The sequence below is a fragment of the Notothenia rossii genome (genome assembly GCF_949606895.1).
Source record: "Notothenia rossii genome assembly, chromosome: 3".
Taxonomy (NCBI): domain Eukaryota; kingdom Metazoa; phylum Chordata; class Actinopteri; order Perciformes; family Nototheniidae; genus Notothenia; species Notothenia rossii.
In genome coordinates, this window is record NC_136901.1 from 30,750,684 (window position 1) to 30,769,752 (window position 19,069).

A 19,069-nucleotide genomic window follows, 5' to 3' on the forward strand; every position below is an offset into this window, starting at 1 on the left:
TCACCAAACTAACGTAACGTAGCCTCGGCTGTTTGGGTATTCAGGCTCGGTGCCTGGTGAGCTTTTTTCTGATCAGCCGGCTCAGGAAGGGAAGTGTTTGGTGGTAGTCGGGGGAGAGGAAAGGGATCGCATGACTCAGCCTTTTACCCACAGATCCCAGTTTGTGTAGTGAATGCCAAGGTCTGTGCCGAGTGGGGGAGTTTTACTTTTCAGCACGGTGTGAGTCACCCACAGCATATGGTAAACTGTGCACCTTGACTCCACCGGCTGCACATTGCTGGATGTTGAATGTTTCGTTTTGTTTAGATGTATTTGTTCTCTCTCTTTCCTGAAAACAGTGCCTTAAAGTTTTACTTGAAATTGCATGTTCCAAAGCCTTGGACTCAGTCACTTATTTAAACGCAAATACTGTATGATTAATATCTGCTTCAATTAAAATATTAGTTTTTTAATTCTCTTTCTCTATGTCTTTTTTTCCAGGTCACCACAGGGAATCGCACCAAGCACTATGTTTCCTATCGGCGCAACGAGTTTGTCCAGATGAGGTTCCCCAAGTACGCCTTGCCAAAGGTAAAGCACAACAAAGTTAATCTTCTGTCACTGCTTAACTAAACTAGGTTTCTAGTTTTACTATGGAATTATGGAGCTCTTATTGTATGGGAACAACGTACTCACTGCATCAATAAGCACTTGATACTTCTCATAAACATTTACAGTATGTGTTATTGAATTTCTGCCAAAGAAAGTATGACTCACAATGTATTGGACTGTTGTGGAGGTCGATGTCAATGTGGATTGAATAGGTTTATCATACAGTATATGGTGTTATCCACTTGTACCTGATTCCCTAGTCTGAAATGATATATCCATTTGTAGTTTACAAATTATGTCAATCTGTTTATTCGAGAGAATGAAATTAGAAATCTTCACGTTTAGTTAGAGCTGTTTCTAACAATAGATACCTCTGTGAGGGCGCTCACACGTCTGTGTTGTGACGACAGTGTCTACACTGAACAAAACAACACTGGTTATATATTCACTTGCAAGTCAAAATTAACTAGCATCTCACAGTGCATACCACAAACCCGCACTGTCCCTTTTTCGATGAGAGTCGTAGACCTGTGTTGCATGTCATAACCCTCCCTCTTGCTCCGGTTTCCTGTCTAATAGCGGCGGACCGAAAAAATATCTTGACTTGCATAGTAAAGAATATGCTCTCTCGAAACAGTTACCCTCTCTAAAGTTTCACCGTTTAGTTCCAACTTTGATTTTATAAAGCTTCATATACTCATACTGAAAGAGGACCAAGTGATGAGTTTGACTAGTTGCCCATAAAGAGTCTTCTGTTTGACCTTAACATCTTCACTTAACTTTAACACGTTCCCCAATCTGCCAATACATGCAGTTGAACGTGAAATTATTTTCCCGTCACTGAAACCAACTCTATAACCAATTATGTTCCACTTGGCTGTCGGTGTCAGATGTAAGTACCCAAGTGAATCCTGGTTGCTGGCCTGATACACGATAGCTCGCATTAAATATTCACCACTGAGCATCGATCCAGTCGCGTTCCGTCTCCCTGACATAGACAAAGACGATAAATGAGCTCCACTCCGATACAATTCAAGGAACCTTCGCTGTCAGCGTCGGAGGCTCGGGGGGCCATTTTCGCGTGGCACCTGCCCGAGTGCTATTGAGCTGCGCTGATTGAATGTATTTTTCAGCCTTAAACTAAGAAAATACAATCAGTGCTATTGACACCCTGTCTGAGAGGACTGTGTGGATGGTGTTTTCTACACATGCACTCTCCAGGAAATGTATAGAATTACTTTAGCTCAATCCAACCACTTACAGAGATCTTATACATAATTGTTGACTACTTCGGCTACAGTACTCAGTGATCCTCGAGGAAGGTGAGTGGGATTGAATCACACACACACACACACACACACACACACACACACACACACACACACACACACACACACACACACACACACACACACACACACACACACACACCACACACACTTTAGTTCTCTGTCCAACAACTGGAGACAATACAGATCAATTTTATCAGATGTGGAAGCTAGTCCGTGGAAGAAACCAGCTTCTGCATGAACTTGTGAGTGTGTGTGTGTGTGTGTCTTGTCTCCCTCTCCTTACATGTGTCCTCTTACTTGGGTGAGCAGATAGGTCACACGTTGCAAAGCTTTTAGGTTGAGCAACACAGACGGGGGACAGGGGAAAGAAATAGAGAAGGAAAAGAGGGATGGAGTGAAAGACTCATAGAGGAGAGGAAGGGAAAGTGTGTGTGTGTGTGTGTGTGTGTGTGTGTGTGTGTGTGTGTGTGTGTGTGTGTGTGTGTGTGTGTGTGTGTGTGTGTGTGTGTGTGTGTGTGTGTGTGTGTGTGTGTGTGTGTGTGTGTGTGTGTGTGTGTGTGTGTGTGTGTGTGTGTGTGTGTGTGTGTGTGTGTGTGTGTGTGTGTGTGTGTGTGTGTGTGTGTGTGTGTGTGTGTGTGTGTGTGTGTGGGTGGGTGGGTGGGTGTGTGTGTGTTTCACCATGCACCATGTTTTTCCACTGTGAATAATTGAAAGGCTTGAGGATGAAAAATGCAGAGGCCATCAGAGAAAGCAGTTTGCCTCTGTCCTGTGAGACTTGACCTGAGTTATGGATTAAACCCACAAGCATGCAGGGACACATGCATACAGCTGGCATGGCTGCAAAATCACAGCCACTATTTTCCCTTGTTGTTCTATTGCCATCCTCTTCTGTTGTCTTTCACCCAGGATGCAATCACCTTTGTTTTCAAACAAGTGTGGGGGTTTCAGTGAGCCAGCAAAAATGTCCAACTGAAGTGATGTGATTAAAATAAAAATAATTTCAGGCTGTTCCAAATCCTCAGTTCACTCCGTGTACACCCAGGGCTTTATTTATAGAACACTGCATATAATCCACACTAAATGTTTTTAAATATTCAATATAAGAAATGTACATGCATCAAATAAATATTCAGATTTGTAAAACCTTGTGTACGCCTGCCAGTGCACATTTTTACTAATCGCAAATCAACTTGGAAATGTTAAAATTCCTCCTTTTTATTAGAGCAAAAAAAGGAATTAAACTCACATCACCTAATGTGTTTATGGGTGAGATGGTTAACACTCTTTCTCTCCTTTTTCTTCCATTTACAAAGTCCTCAAAGTGCCGGTGCAACTTCACAGCTATGCATTACAAGTGTCAGTAATATCCCCGCTGGGATATTATTTGGAAATGGAAGTTTAATAAGTAGCGTCATTTATTTATTTAGGATTTCAGCACACAGGCTGGCCCTGCCCCCTGCGCTCAGGGAGGTAGGGAATGACATGAGACAGTGATGATGAAATATTAAGTTTACCAAACAGTTGTAGAGAGTCTAGACACAAACTCACTGCTGTCAGGCATGGCAACTACAGAATGAGAAAGAGTATACTGTAGTATTGAGCGCATTGCCTTTACTCCACTAACATTGCCAAGCGGACTAGAGATAGAAGATTAAATGTCAAATGTCAGTTTCAAAATGATAAGCAAGGCTGTGCTCTGTACAAGTGCCAGTGCAAAATTATTACGTATCAAACTCCAAAAATAACTGATACAAAAGATGTATTTAATCACTTTTTCCCAGCAGTATTTCTGATCATTGTTAAATTTCAGATTTGTCAGCTTTACCAAGAAGGCACATTTAAAACTTCTAAACACTAACTGGTGTGATTGATCTTTTCTTCAAACAAACCTTGTCGGAGCCAAGAAGCCAGTGAAGCCTTTCTGAAAGTTATCATGTTTGAACCGACTCTATCTTATGCCATATATACAATTCTGTGTGAGTAATGTCCAACGGGCATGATGAGGATTTTCATGATTAATGGGATGTGTTAGACTGTGAAAGGAAATGAGCTCAATGCTGCTGAGAGAGTTTGAGCACAGTGAAGAGGCTATTATGTCACAGCTGACTGCTCTTGGTAATCTCGCCTTTTTTTTATGAAATCAGCAAGAAACTCCTCACGTTTGTGCCGCACAGTCGTGTCGCTGGGATTTTCCTGCAAAAATAGAGAGCGACCAGCAGCAGACAGGAAGTTGTAGTGTCCTTTGGTTGTATTTGTGTTAGCTTAGCTCCCCTCTTTGCTGCCCCCACTATCCCAAGCCCAGAGGAAGTGCACCGAACTCTGATGAAAATATTCGTTGTGTCCAAACGGCGGTACTACAATTTCCGTATCACCGTATGGATCTCAATTTCCGTATGGGCCCAGAAAGACTTTTCCCCATTGACTAACATTGGGAAAGAGACGTCTGTAAATCAGCAGATACTTTTTTTTTAAACTAAATAAACTACCCAGTATGAACTATTTCATAGCCCTTACTAGAATCATTTGGTCCTTAAAGTTGTAAAATGCACTAAAACCCAAATCTAGATTTATTTTCTGAGCCGAGAGTGGGAGCTCGGGGGGGCGGGGCTTAAGGGGCCCATGCTCTGTGAGCGCACATATGGGTTCTTCTGCTGTGACAGCTAAGCATGATGGGTAATCTGTGACGTTTCGCTCTCTCAAAAGTTGGGCCATTTTGTCCTCATGCGCCAATGAGCAGCTCTCATAGGAGAGAAGGAGACCCCGCCTCCAACGCTGTATCCAGTTCTTATTATACATTCATGCACTATCCTTCCAATCAATATGCCAATACGTGGATTTGAAATCAGGATAATGACATTTTGGGTGATTAATACAATTTGATTGAAGTTAGGAAACTAAAACACTTGATAGTGTTGGGTACATTTTTATGGGTACATATTTGGCCTGTCTCTTAACACATAATCAATATAGTGACTTTTTTTCTTCCTGGTGGTGATATGTGCCCACCATTGGGAATTATCGCTGTAAATAGTGCGCTGCAATATTGTCCACATTACCAATAAAGAAATGAATATCACGCTAACTTAATCAAGTTGCAATAACTGCAATTACATGTTGAATAGTTTAAAAACATCTGAGTTTTGGGATATCGTAAATTGATGTAATCAAGTAAGTTCAAAGGGAAGTAGTTCTAACAACAAAGCAAATGACAAGACAATAAATCCAAATGAATATCAAAGATTGCTATTATTCTGTTTTGGTTTCAATCAACTTTCCCCTGATATCCTGTCTCCAAAATCATACATGTATGTGTATAAATACAGTGGTCATATGTCAGACAGAAACAAACAGACAAAGTAAACAGCACATTTACTTACTTCATTAACCTTTTTTTCACTAAACTGTGTCATACCCACTTAATGGGAAGAAACTCATCTAACTGACGATATTAACCATTTTTAGCTAAATGAAACACAAGAGTAATACAAAGCCTATGAATTAGCACTAAGTGACTTAGCACAGAACTCACTGTAGAAATATTGTATTACTTATCGGATCTGCACAAACAAGATATCGGATGAAAGGTGAGATTCCACAGATTCTAGAGGTATACGTATCATCACTGTGCGACCAAAACTCAGGGCAGCAAAGACAAACCCAGACAACATAAAACGTACTGTAGCTTTACTGAGCCAAAACGGCAAATATGTCTTACCTTTGCTGTTTTGCTGATCAAAAGTTGTGTTCAATGGCATTAAAACGATAAAAAAAAACGCTGCTGAAGGTTGATCCAATGTGTCTGTCACTTTGAAATGATTACTGATAATCCATCATTCCATTTTTGTCAAAAACGGAGATTTCATATTAGCTGCTATGAGAGCTACAACCCAGCTTCCGGTTTTGGGCAAACTGCGTGCGCATCACTCTCACTCCTCAATGGTAATGTTTAGATGGATTTTAGGAACTCCCCCTCGATTCTATTGGCTCTAAGGGTTCAAAAGAGATGTCAATCATCAAAATCGACCGAGCGGGGACAGAGATGTGGCAAATCCACCCAAATGACCCCAGAAGTGTTTTTTCTTTTTTTGTTAAACCTCTCTCAAAAGGTAAAATGTCACTTGTTTTGCATACATCTTGATACAGGGTACTTATTATATGTTATAGTTTGGATTCCTAAAGCTTTTTGTCTACTAACCCATCATTCAAGGGTGGTTTTCACTATAAGAAAACAGGCTCAGGGCTTAAAGTCCTTATCTTACATTAAAAACTTTTTTTGGCAGTTGATTTCTGGGGGGTGTATGCAACAGATAGTCAATGTATGTTTCTTTATTTCATACTGAATAATATGTAAAAAAAGGAAAAATATTAGGTCCAATAAAAAAACTTTGCTTCTGGAAGCAGGCCATTTCGTGACGTCACGTGTGGTTCCCGGCTGCCGCTGTCTGGCTCCCTGCTGCCGTCCGGATCGACAGCCAATGCGCGCAGCCAGCGAGAGTTCACAACGAAAAATGGCGTCAAATATTGTTGATGTTTACGCATCAGAAAAAGCTAATAGCGCGGGTATTTGGCACAATTTGACAGAACAATTATTTGGTGTGGACGATGCGAGCAGTGACGATGAATCTGAACGATCTCTGCCGCCTTTTACACCAGAAATAAGAGGCCTAGAACCGTATAGGTTCGAGCCAGCAAAACGCGAATGTGCACCACCGGCCTCAGCTGAAAACATGGAAGTATATATATATATATATATATATAAATGATAAACAAATTTCAAATTGATGGTTCACTCACCCTGGACAGTGTTAGTTTTTTCACAGCTTTATCGGACCTGTGTTTCTTTTGTAGGGGTTCCGCCAAGGAGTCTGACATCACTTGTGTTTCACCCTGTTTACTATCGGACAGCGTTGTCTCCCGTTGGCCGCGAAATATCGACGATGCCTGGGGCTCAGCCTCGGAACGCGAGGAAGTCATTGGGGTTGAATCACCTGTCCTAATTGATGGAATTGCACCCTTTCTTATGTCCAACTGTTTTTTGAAACCCATCTTCCATTGTTGGTAGCCTTCAAAATCATCAGGGACAACAAAATGTGCCCCACAAATAACGCTGGTTTCACTGGCGCACTGCCAATTTTTTCTTGTGTTCCGCACAAATCGCTCCCATTTCTCCCGTAAAACCTTCTCTTTCGGGAACAAATGAACGGTAAAACCATCCCGATTGGTGTTGCTACACCCGCCAACGACACACCTCTTCACCATGATCCGGAAAAAACAAGACAAACTCGGAGATAAACACTGATACACAAAGTTGACATGCGGCTATACCAGCAATGCTACACTGTGTGATGCTGGGACGGGCTGAACTCACCAGGATTCGCGGAACCACACGTGACGTCACGACACAGCACCAAGCAGCGGCAAGTTTGAATCCAGACTTTTCTGGATACCTCTGAATTTGACCCATTTTCCCGATATTAACAAGTGATTTACAGCAAATAGGAAACGATATTCGATCTATATCACGTGTTACTGGAATAAGACCCAACAACTTAATGCATTTTGAAACAGTTCTATGATCTTTCAGCTACAGTAAATTACGCAAGATAAGGACTTTAACAGGTTAACACAACACAATTTGTTAAAAAGAAACACAGGATGTTTTAAACCTGCAGTACTGTGCTGCAACATCGGTTCAAACCTTTCACTTGATGCTTTCTTTGATTGACCTTCACGCTCTGCTGTAACAGCTCCAGTGTCTCCTTTCATTCTCGAAGGTACACCTACTAGACATTAGGGCTGTGCATTTTCACTGGTCTCAAGATTCGATTCGATTACGATTATCCTGTCTTTGATTCGATATCCCGATGCATAACAATACGTTGCATCCTCCATTTTCTATACTACTGCACATGGCTTATTTTTCATCAATGATTACATGGAGTAAGATAAATATGAACTCCCTTTTTATTATTTTGAAAGTGCGTCAGAAATCAATAACATAAATGTCTTGACATTGAATTATAAACCAAAATAAATTAATTGTATAGGTCTAGCCTCCCTATATCTGTGTGTGAAGTTGTTCCGTCCTCAAAAACTAAAAACTAATACTTCTGCAGTCTAGCTGCAGCTTCTAGCAACAGTCCTGAATGTCCTGAATGTGGCATCACAAACAAGACTTGAGTCTGAACACAGCAGACAACTGGAGTATTTACAACGGTATAAAAACAACAATACTGCATGTGGGTGCACATTTACATTCTCTGTCGTACAGTTACATAAATCCATGATTGTAGGAGATTAAGTTGGCTTCATCATATTTCAATAATTAAGTGAATAATAAAGTTTCTATCAGGTCACTCTCAGCCTGTCACTCATTTTTTTCAGGGGGGGGCGGGGTTTGGAGCAGCAGAGAGGAGACGGTGATCGCGGAAGCTTTCCTCCTGCCTTCACAAACTTTACACACGTATTTATCGTCTGAAAATAGCAAGAGGACATTCATACTCTGCAATCCAAGACTTAATTAAATCCACCAAAAACCTGACATGACGACAACAAGTGTTTTTCAAAATCATAAATCGATGTGTGTCTCTGAGCCGCAGCGACACGGACTGATTCAGAGCGGGTCATTCTGCTGTTGGTTCTGGACTGGTGCTTGTGTTTGTGGATAAAGCGGACTGCTCCGTGTTTGGTGTCGCTGTGCCGCTGTCAGTTCTGTTCCCTGATCTCTGCGTCACCGACCGATTTGATATTCGTGTGACAGAAAAAAAAACTGTTATTGTCCTGCTGCGGCCGGAAGATCAGGAAGCAACGTTACTACGCTATAATCGATTATGTTCTGTCCCTGCATCGATGCAGAATCGTCCACGTCCGCATCACGATGCATCATAGAAACGATTAATTTCAACACCCCTACTAGACATGCTACCGTGTGTATACTTTACAGCTGACAAATCAAATTGGTTATTTATTCTGTTTCGTTTATACCTTTTATAAGTTACTGACAGTTTTTAGGATGTGCCCTAAGAGCATATGCATTCAGTTTCCCTTTCCCCCTTCACCCTCTCATTGTTTATTTCTGTCTTTGCCTTTCTAATGTAGAGTTGTGAACACCATGCTGAGTTTAGGTCAAGGGAGGTTTGACATAGATTCCCTTGGCTTGTGCAGCCTATAGATCTCAAGATCTCTGATATTTCACTCCCAGCAGTAGCTGTCTCTGGGGTGTCTCTGGCCCTGCTGCTCCTGACAGAGATGGATGGAAGATGTTTGTTTTAGAGGGCATTCAGTGATGCAGCACCAATAAGAGGAATGCTGGTAGAGATTTCAAGTCATGATTTCAGCTGGGGGGTAAAAGACAGGTGGCATTTTCGGTTGGGTGGCATTTTCAGAACACATAGCTAGGCATGTCAGATGCGGAGATTTCCCATGACCATTTGTCTTTCTCTTGCCCTTATCATGCAAAGTGTAGCTCCTTTAGCTATTGTTTAATGTAAAAGCCCTGGATAAATGCCACTGACTCCAGAAATGGACCAGAGAATACTGGTGTCCAAGAGTGCAAACTACATTTTCAATTTGTTCTGCTCAGCAGTTTTTCCTTGTTGCCGGCATCGTCCTACATTTTCCTATTTTAAACTCTGGCACCCGTTCAAAAACAAAGTGTTCTCTTTAATTTTCATACGACATTTCGTCCAATTATTGGATTGCAGACTTTTCCAACCCTTGTACTGCTTTGTCCTCTTTGAACTACTCCTACAATTTGTACACTTTCACCGAACAGAGGGGGTGAAATTGAGTATCTGTTCATAGAACCTGATGATCGGTCATTTAAATACATATTGCCTTGAAAAATAAAGATATCTGTTCCTTGGATAATTTTTGGAAGCCGACCTGCATTGTATATCTTTTTGAGACCATATTGTACCAATGCAATGAGCCCTTGACAGAGTGAAATAAAAACGAATACTCCTTTTGAAGATTCCTCATGGTACAAGTTTGATAAACTGCTTTAGACTCATATAAAATCATTCAAACAGTGTAACATAACTATTGGATATGCCATAGTTTACAAATCTCTTTACAACTTCTTTGAATAAATTCCGTCTTTTCCCATCCCAAACAAATCCATCCAGTGAAGTAGATTTTTTGGAAATGTCGTCTTACTGAGTGCGTCGCAAAGCTTCTTTCATCTGCCATTCATTATAATCCTGAGTATTGGGCTTATATATTTCAAAGAGACTAGTATAACATTCAAATCTGTTCAACATGTACTTTTAAGGTGCAAACTGTAAGCCTAGCAGTAAGCATTTAAAAAAAAAAAAAATACATAGGCAGATGGGAACTGTAAGTGGTTGGGTTTTGTTGTAGCATAATTTCCTATTCAACTTTGATAGATTTTTTTTTTTTTACCTTCATTAGACAGAAGAATAAGATGTAAGGGCGGAAACTGGTAGGCCATAGTGGCAGCCTGTAGCATCATGGGAGAATTTTCTTTTCAGCCTTCTCTTGAACTTTTTGGCCTTACATTATACAAAGAGGAAAGGTTTACGCCTATTATGATGTTTTTAGTTTTGTGTTCCATGCAAAGTTAAGAATAGTTCTGAGAATGTTTTTGCCCCATGCCACAATAATAAATCTGTTAGCTCTAATACTTGGTTTGGCCACGTTCTGTAGCTCTTCAGAAGTAAACTGAAAAGCTACCTTCCTTTTTTTTAAGTTGTTGCAGAATTGTCTTTCTGGTAACACAGATTCCTGGGTGAATTAGAAAACAGTATGTATGAAAATCATCTCACAATGTTCAACTCTTAAAGTGAGAGGTAACCATAAATCAAAATAGGTTTAAGCACTAGGGTTCTTTCTGGGCAAAACGGCAGTGTCAATGATCATAGACACTCTTTCTTGGGCACTTTCCCCTTGCGCTCTGATGGCTTTATTTTATTTATGGCTTCAAAATGTTATGTTAATGTAATCACTAACTTAGCGAAAGTGCTGACTCGCTCCTTGCGCCGCAGTTACAGTCTCTCATGAGTGATGGAGCCATTTGCATTGGACGCTCACAAGTTTTGACAAGAACACCTAACAAGTTTTCTAAGCTGCCAAAGACAGTTTTGCAGTGGGTAAATCGCTATCTCCTCCAATTTGTTTGTATAACTGTAGCTCTGCATTAATCAGATTATGTTCTCTGGCTCGAAGTGAGTTACTGTCAACTTTTCTATGAATCGAAATGTGCTATTTTACTGCTGTACCTATTATCTCTTTTCCTTTTTTTTAATATCCCTTTTCCATTATTTACCCCCACCTGTAACCGCTTGTTGCTTTATTTTCTTCTCTACTTCACCCTTTACTTGTCTTTCTTGCTCACCTTTATGTAAAATCGGCATATTTAATTTTCCTGTTTTTAATTTGTCCTGTTTGCACAATTCATTTTATTTTTGTGTCTTCAATGTAATTAATTTGCTGTTCTCTGGCCTGTATTTTTTTGTTCCCAGCAGTGGTTCAGAAAATATTCTCCCTTCTTAACTCACACGTCTCCTTTTTTTCTCAATCTTTTCCCCCAGGATGTTCAGATAGTGAGTACTGACGAGGACCAGGTATTCCTCGCCCTCCAGGAGTGGTACCAGACAGACACATATAACTTGTACCAGTCTGACCCCCAAGGCGTCTACTACTCCATTGTCCTAGAAAATGTTCGCAGCACCAAGCAGCCAGAGGAGAATGTCCTCGTCGACATACTTGAGGTAAGATGCGGTAGAGCAGGGGTTCCCAAAGTGGGGGCCGCGAGACCCCGAGTGGGGGTCGCAAGATCATTACAAAATAAAAATTGAAAATTAAAAAAATTAATAATAACGTGTGCATAGAAATGTTTCAGGGGCGTACTAGCCATCTGTATAATTTCCCCGAAGCGAGGCTCCCCCTTTGACAATCCACTAGCGCAGTGTTTCTCAAACTTTTTCATACCAAGGACCACTTGCTTAACCTTCTCTATATCGCCTCGTTCACACATTAAATCAACAATACAAATACAGATTATATAAGCATTTAGTTCAAATGCCATTTAAAATGCTCTCAGGTTTTACACCTCTTATGAAATGTAGACTACATTTATTACGGAGTTTATGTCCGAGCCAAAAGACTCACAGATCGTTGGCTACTGAGAGATATGCAAAATACACCGCATAGTACGACACAAACCTCCACTGTGGATTTTCAAAACAAAATACTGTAAAACTATGGTCGCAGGCCCAAGTTTAACTCTCTAAGGCCTGCATGGTCTGCCGACAAAACAAAAATCAAAAAACGTTTATGCAGCTCCAACAACCTCTGATCATCAACAGACTTCATGCAATGCTTCATCAGATGCAAATATTTGATAATAATCTCTATCTCACTCCTAACACATCTAAATCTACTTTCAGCATGGATACATGTTCATAAAATACATCCATTGTTTGTTCTATAGGCTTCTTGAAATCCAAAATAACACATCGTCTTTCTAGAACAGATTACAAATCGCCTGAAAATGGTACAAACAAGTGGCAACATGTTTGACGAAGGTTTTGCGCTGGGCTATATCATGCAATCGAAAGTTAAAGTTAAGCTCGCTCCATTGCGGACATATTCCCGCGAGAGTGCGGAAAACTTAAATTAATTCACCCCCTCCTCCCCCCCGTTGACAGGGGCCACCAGCCTCTGGCACTGTTATTTTGGAGGTCGCGGGCTGACAAGTTTGGGAACCCCTGGGGTAGAGGACTGGATGCACTGTTGATAGCCATAGCGTACTTCAGTCTCAGAATACCTTAACATTCTATAAAAGCTACACAGTTGGGTCCAAACCCAAGCTTGCTATAAATGTAAGTTCTGTCCCTTTTGGGGAGCTTTATCAAGAGTGTTCTCCCAGAAAATGAAAAGCCAATTGGTGTGAAAGTGCTTTCAAGTGGATATAACCACGTCATGAAAAAGAACCAATTAATCATGCTAAACAGAAAAAAACTGATTCTGTTCTCTATTATTATTAAACTCCAGAGGCAATGAAAGCAGGCTCATGTACTTTCACTCAAACAATTTGCTTTATATGCAGCACTCCTAAATTATAGATAGAGACCGAAGCTGGGGAATTGAGACATGTCTAACATGCGACTCTGTTTAAATGGCCTTTATCGGTTCACTGTGTAATGTTTTAACTTCAAAGCATGGAGTGAGCAACCACGCAGCTGCAAAAAGACATCTATGTATCAATTACAGAAAATGTAACTTTTACTGGCCTGCAGTAAAAGTGTCAGTGGTTTCCTTTCAGCACCCAAGTGACATGCATTGCTGTTTTACATTTTCAAACCCCTGCTGGAAGTTAAAGGGTGCATTATCTGATGTTCTGGTTCATTTTCTCAATGCAGTTGTATTGTTCAAAATAGCATTACAATCCAGTTGCTGCTGTTTTATATTTGGAATCTTTAGAAGATTCTACATAGTTTAACCACTTACTATCCTCACCTCATGTGTCTTTAATAGATACAGGGTTGTGACTGCTCAAGCTGCTGAATACTTGTATGGTGGCTAATGTGTGCTATTGTCAAATGTTAAAAACTCAAAAGGTACATATTTTTACTCGCATAAGGGTGTCAGTTTGCTGATTTAATGTCTTAAGCTGGAGCCACACGAGGACGATAGTGCAAACGGACCGAAATTGATATTTAAAAAAAGTATTCCGTCCACACGCAATAGGCACCAGAAACGTGTCCGTTCACACGAGACCGCTCGAAAGTGCTGGAGACACTGTAGTACATATGCCGGGCCTGTAAGTGGCGCTGTACTCCTGCCACAAAAGCAGCGAAGAAGACTTCTCGCGCATGGTTGCCATGGTTGCCCTTCTGTTTATTCTCCGCTGTGGACGCTCTGGATCTTTTTCTCTCTACCCGAGGCAAGCGTTTGCTCCTGCTGTAAATCTCTCCGGTAGTCCACCAGCAGATGAAAAACACCCACCTCTCCGCCTCTTCCAAGGGACGAGGGGACCTAAACGACTCTATATAATAATATGAGAATAAAAAACGGAGCCTCTCTTTTCCTCGCCCTCTTCTGACAGCCCAGCAGCTGATCTCTGAGCGGGAGAGGTGGGAGAGGCGGGAGAGGCGGGAGAGGCGGCGCTATTGCTTCAATGTTATCAGGAAATGATCGTATTGGCATAAACATGGAGCCGTTTGCCCCCCCAGAGCGTTTCGTCCGCAGATCTACCCACCTAGGGACCCGTTATCGTTTTATGCGTTTCCATGTCGGCCTCGTGTGGCCGAACCGTCTATATGATAGAGAACTGTAGCGGATATGGCGGTTATCGTCCTTGTGTGGCTGGGGCCTTACCTCTCTCTCATGCCTACATGTTTTAACGTTTACCATAACAAACGGCTGTAAGGCTAATATTAAAATAGTCATTTTGTATTGTTAACCCCTAGCTATTATAAATCAGCCATGTTTTTACAGGTACGTGGGATCAAAGGAGTCTTCCTAGCCAATCAGAAGATCGATGGAAAAGTGACAACTCTCATCACCTATAACAAAGGGCAAAGTTGGGATCTCTTGGCCCCGCCTATGACTGACATGAATGGCAAGACGATAACCTGCAAAGCAGTAAGTACTGACTCGGCTAAAGGTCCCTTTCACTTTCTTCATTGAGTTTGTCTTTTACCAGAGTTGAATTATTAAAAAACATACTATCTTCAATAGACCTACAGTTTGATACACAACTGCTATTACTTTACAGCTTCAAAGTGAATGTGTTTGCAATTACTGTGACACCATATACTAGTAGCAAGTCAGTTTCCAATAAAACAAACGGAGGAAAAGAAACAACACAACAACCCCTTACGCCTGTACACATCCAAAAGGAAATGTGTATTTCCCAAAATGTGAAACTGTTCCTTAAAGCGACCCCTTGATACCATGTTTTGTTGTGTTGTGTGAAGGAGCGAGGTTTGCATCAGGTATTAATCTTCTGTCTTGTTTGTTTATTTTTACTTAGCATTGATTTGTTTTTCGTATACACTTTTCATATTGATTTTCTCTTCTGCTGGCATGGGGCATACTAAAAAACACAAGTGGTATTTATCTACTCATCTCTCTGCAAAATAAGCATATACAACTATTTTACAAAATGCTGATCTTGACCATTTAAGTGTAACATCGTTTTCAATATCTTTCTTTTCCTTTAAAATGTCTTAAGAAAAGCCAAAGTGACATTTCTAAATGGCTTAGGCTGCAGTGGCAGCATTGAACATCTAAAAACACCACTGCCTGCTTTGAAAAAGTAGCTGTGATTGGCAAAAGTATCCTTTCACTCTCTCAGTACACCAACCATTGTAAAACCACAAAAACTATTATTTAGTGTTTTCCTTAAAATAGCACGGTAATGCATTTCAATAAGGAGAGTAGAGCACATGCAATCAAAACATAAAATAAATAGTTTCTAATTTTCCATTAACAAGACGTGTCATGTGGGTCTGTATGAAAGGGACCTAGGGAAGGAATATACTCACATCTCCCAACTGAAAATCAGGGCTTACAAACTATTCAGCTACAAATACAAATATAACTGTTGCGCCGAAGATATTATTGTAGTTACAACTACTCCATTCAAAGTACTGTGAACCAGGGATAAACAAAGCCCAAAGCTTCAGCAATACGCCTTAGCTGGTTTGTGTATTTGTAAATCCAAAATATGCTTTTAATTATGTTGTTGCAAACAGTTGGTCAGGTTTAACAATTCCAACCTAACATTGTGAGTGACCGTCCTTCATTGTAACTGTGGCTACCTGATAACTTGTCATCAAGGAAGTACCCACTTATAAATAAAAACGATATTGCACATTTGAGTATTATTAGTGTATAAACAGTAGCTCTCTTAGAAGGGAATGCCTAAAGCTCTGCCTATTAAGACTAAAGCGACGAGATTCAGAGGAGCTCTGGCAAATATTTGCATTGCTGAAAGTCTAGTGTTTTTCTCTCTTTTAAAACGAGTTTATTCATTTTCCCAAGTAAAATGGGATTTAGAGCAATGAAATCCCCTTACTGAGCTGTATTTGCAGCGGGATTATCAGGTAAGACTCTTTAAACATGACTCGGCGAGAGCAGTTCACCCACAATTTCACTGAAGTGATTCTATTTTCTTTAGGATTCATTGCTACAAATACACTTTGAAACAATCAATCAGATGGTCGGATAGTGTATTTGTGGTTGAATAATACGTCTTTCCTCTCATTAAATTGTCTTCACATGTTCTCTCTCCACCAGCCGGACTGTCACCTCCACCTCCACCTACGCTGGGCGGACAACCCCTACGTGTCGGGGACTGTCCACACCAAAGACTCTGCTCCAGGTCTCATCATGGGTGCCGGTGAGTCTCCCGACTTTTTGATGTGACCTTCTTTCAACCTTGCATTTATAGATGTGATTCAAGTCAATTAGAATCATATAGCCGAAATCTACCGATCATAAACCATATTTTTGGCCTCAAGGGGATTAGCAATCTGTGCAGCATATGACACCATATGTCTTTAAACTCAGTATGAATCAATTATAGCTAGATCGGTTACATGTGTATTTTTACAACGGATCCAGGATGACGCAGGCAACTTTAGGTGTCACTAAAAGCACTTCACACCACTTCATCTCTATCAGGGAGACCTGGATAGAGGTTACACAAACATACAAGATCACACACCATTCAAACATATAGTATTACAAAAGAGTGAGAGAAAGAGAGAGAGAGACAAGAACTTCATCCACACAAGGGAAGACAAGATGAGAGGCTGAACCTCCTCAAGGACCAAGATACAGATCCAAAACATCTAGAATGAGGCACTGACCGCCGGAAGAGACAGGGATCGAGGGACAGCCAAGGGTCCAGCACAGAACTGCCTTTGTGAAAATAATGGACCCGGAGGAGAAAGTAGAAAGAGAGAGGCACACAGCTGTGCTTGTGAGACACGAATAAACAAAGGGTTAGAGATATATGGTGGTGTTCTGTTTACTTCGTCATCAGGGAAACATTGACTATACTTCTACAACTATTACCAGGATTAATTACCTTAAAGTAACTGTCCTGTTAATGTCTGGTGCCCTGCTTAAAGCAACATGCCAGAATAAAGTAAAATACACTGCTAGCAAGTCACTTTTCAAAAGGGCTGAATGTGGAGTTTCACCAGTATTATCATGCATTGTATAACTTCAATGGTCAGCAAAACCAATGAACGTGGACACATGAAATACAGGAGTTACTGCAGTGTAGAGGCTAAAGCTGTATTGAACTGTAATGAACTTCAGGAAGCGCACCAACATGCATTAGCCAACTAAATCCACATATGCATAATGCAAACTGAAGCACATTTCACAAACTCACCCTTCGGCCTAGTGAACCATTTTACTACAAACACTAATTCCAAAGGAGACCACATACATGGCTCTTTGTCACCACACTACCCTGTTTGCCTGCAGCAGAGATTAGGAGCTGTAGATGTTTGATTAACTCACTTCTTTCAAACTCCACACCCCTAGCTTCTTCTTTTTGTACAACGGACGCTGACTCAAATCACTTGAGGGAAATATCAGACTTCAAACAGAGACAAAGTGTAATTTGTTTCACAAAAGCAGTTGCGAACTCTTTGATCCGTCTTAGATTCCCTTTTTATCCCTGGAATATAGTTATTTATTATGCTATGCGTTACTTTAAACACAGCTAAGACCATGTATGACGCTTCTCACACTGTGAAGTGATCTTAAATATCATGCAGCAATAAAACACTTTTCAAACCCTGTGCATTAAAGTCAAGTGAGTGAGTCATAGTGAAATTCTAATGCATTCCCTCTATACATAACTCTTTATAGATAACTGACACAAACACGTATAAACAATGTCAATTATTTATATACTAATAATTTATGTAGATGGTACAAAAAAACAGATAAGTTGTTAATATCATATGTACTCTATTTATGTTTTGTGTATCTCATGTATAGCGCAATGCATTATATTCCTGTGTACGTGTTTGTTAGGCTGTGTTGTTTGTTTTTAGTCTGCAGCCTCTACAGTAACACTCCATTATAAGCATGCAGTCACTGTGCTGAGCTATAGAAAGTGCCACTTCTCCAGAAAAAGCTCCATTTACCCTGGGAGAAGCCATGGCACAAGTATTCCCTTCAGTCTGTGCAGTGGTGGGCTATTAAACTACATTGCGTCATGCCTGAGCACTCAGAGGGCTTCGCTGAACCAAAAGCAATTTTACTTATTTAATACCTTGTTGTGTTTGTTTGCAAGCATTCCTGACAGAAAGCGAAAAATAGCATGTCGTAAAAATTGAATAAGGATAAAAAAGCTACCTGTGTGTGCGTTTATGAGATAGGGGAAATAAGTGTTCCAGGTCATTCTTCGTATCTTGCCGCCTGCTACTGGAGCCAACCAACATAAAGTATTATAAAAACACCAAGTAAGGAAATATTTGAAGTATTGTATTTCATGAGTACGGAGCCCTAAAATAAAATAAATAAAACAAGGCCACGTTTTATTAATCAGTGCGCACAAGATGTAATTCGTGGCCTCAATTTAAATAAAACGAGGCCACGCTTTATTAATTTGACACACACACACATCATGTAGCATTTCACGTTTCCATAGCAACAACAACTTTGTGTCAACAGCGTAAACTCACCTTCAAAATAAAAGCATCTAAATAAAACAGGAAGTTAACCTAAATAACATTTAACACGCATACAACTGCAACGAAAGTAACAAAAACAATGTCATATCCTTTTCAGTTTCACAGAACACAAATTGGGTTATCTACACATCATGCACACGGGTGACCAGACTGTGTGTGTGTGTGTGTGTGTGTGTGTGTGTGTGTGTGTGTGTGTGTGTGTGTGTGTGTGTGTGTGTGTGTGTGTGTGTGTGTGTGTGTGTGTGTGTGTGTGTGTGTGTGTGTGTGTGTGTGTGTGTGTGTGTGTGTGTGTGTGTGTGTGTGTGTGTGTGTGTGTGTGTGTGTGTGTGTGTGTGTGTGTGTGGCTAAAACGTAGCAGCCTCAATCTCTATTCAGCTGTTCTGAAGGTAAACACAGTGAAGGTGCTGCGTAAAAGACACAGCTCTCTCTCTGTGCGCTGATAGCAGATACTGTGAGGGTCACGGACATGAATTCATAGATCAAGGCAGACTGGTT

General features: G+C 40.7%; 1 protein-coding gene across 18 annotated transcripts in view; it reads left to right on the plus strand.

Annotated features, from left to right (window-relative positions):
- sorcs2 (sortilin-related VPS10 domain containing receptor 2) overlaps window positions 1-19,069 on the plus strand; it is a 237,142-nt gene that overhangs the window by 201,652 nt on the left and 16,421 nt on the right. For all 18 annotated transcript variants that reach the window (XM_079671571.1, XM_079671560.1, XM_079671573.1 and 15 more), the window contains 4 exons: window positions 481-570; window positions 11,435-11,614; window positions 14,346-14,492; window positions 16,152-16,254. In XM_079671571.1, coding sequence (XP_079527697.1) covers window positions 481-570; window positions 11,435-11,614; window positions 14,346-14,492; window positions 16,152-16,254 — 520 coding nt within the window. The remainder of the gene's footprint in view (window positions 1-480; window positions 571-11,434; window positions 11,615-14,345; window positions 14,493-16,151; window positions 16,255-19,069) is intronic.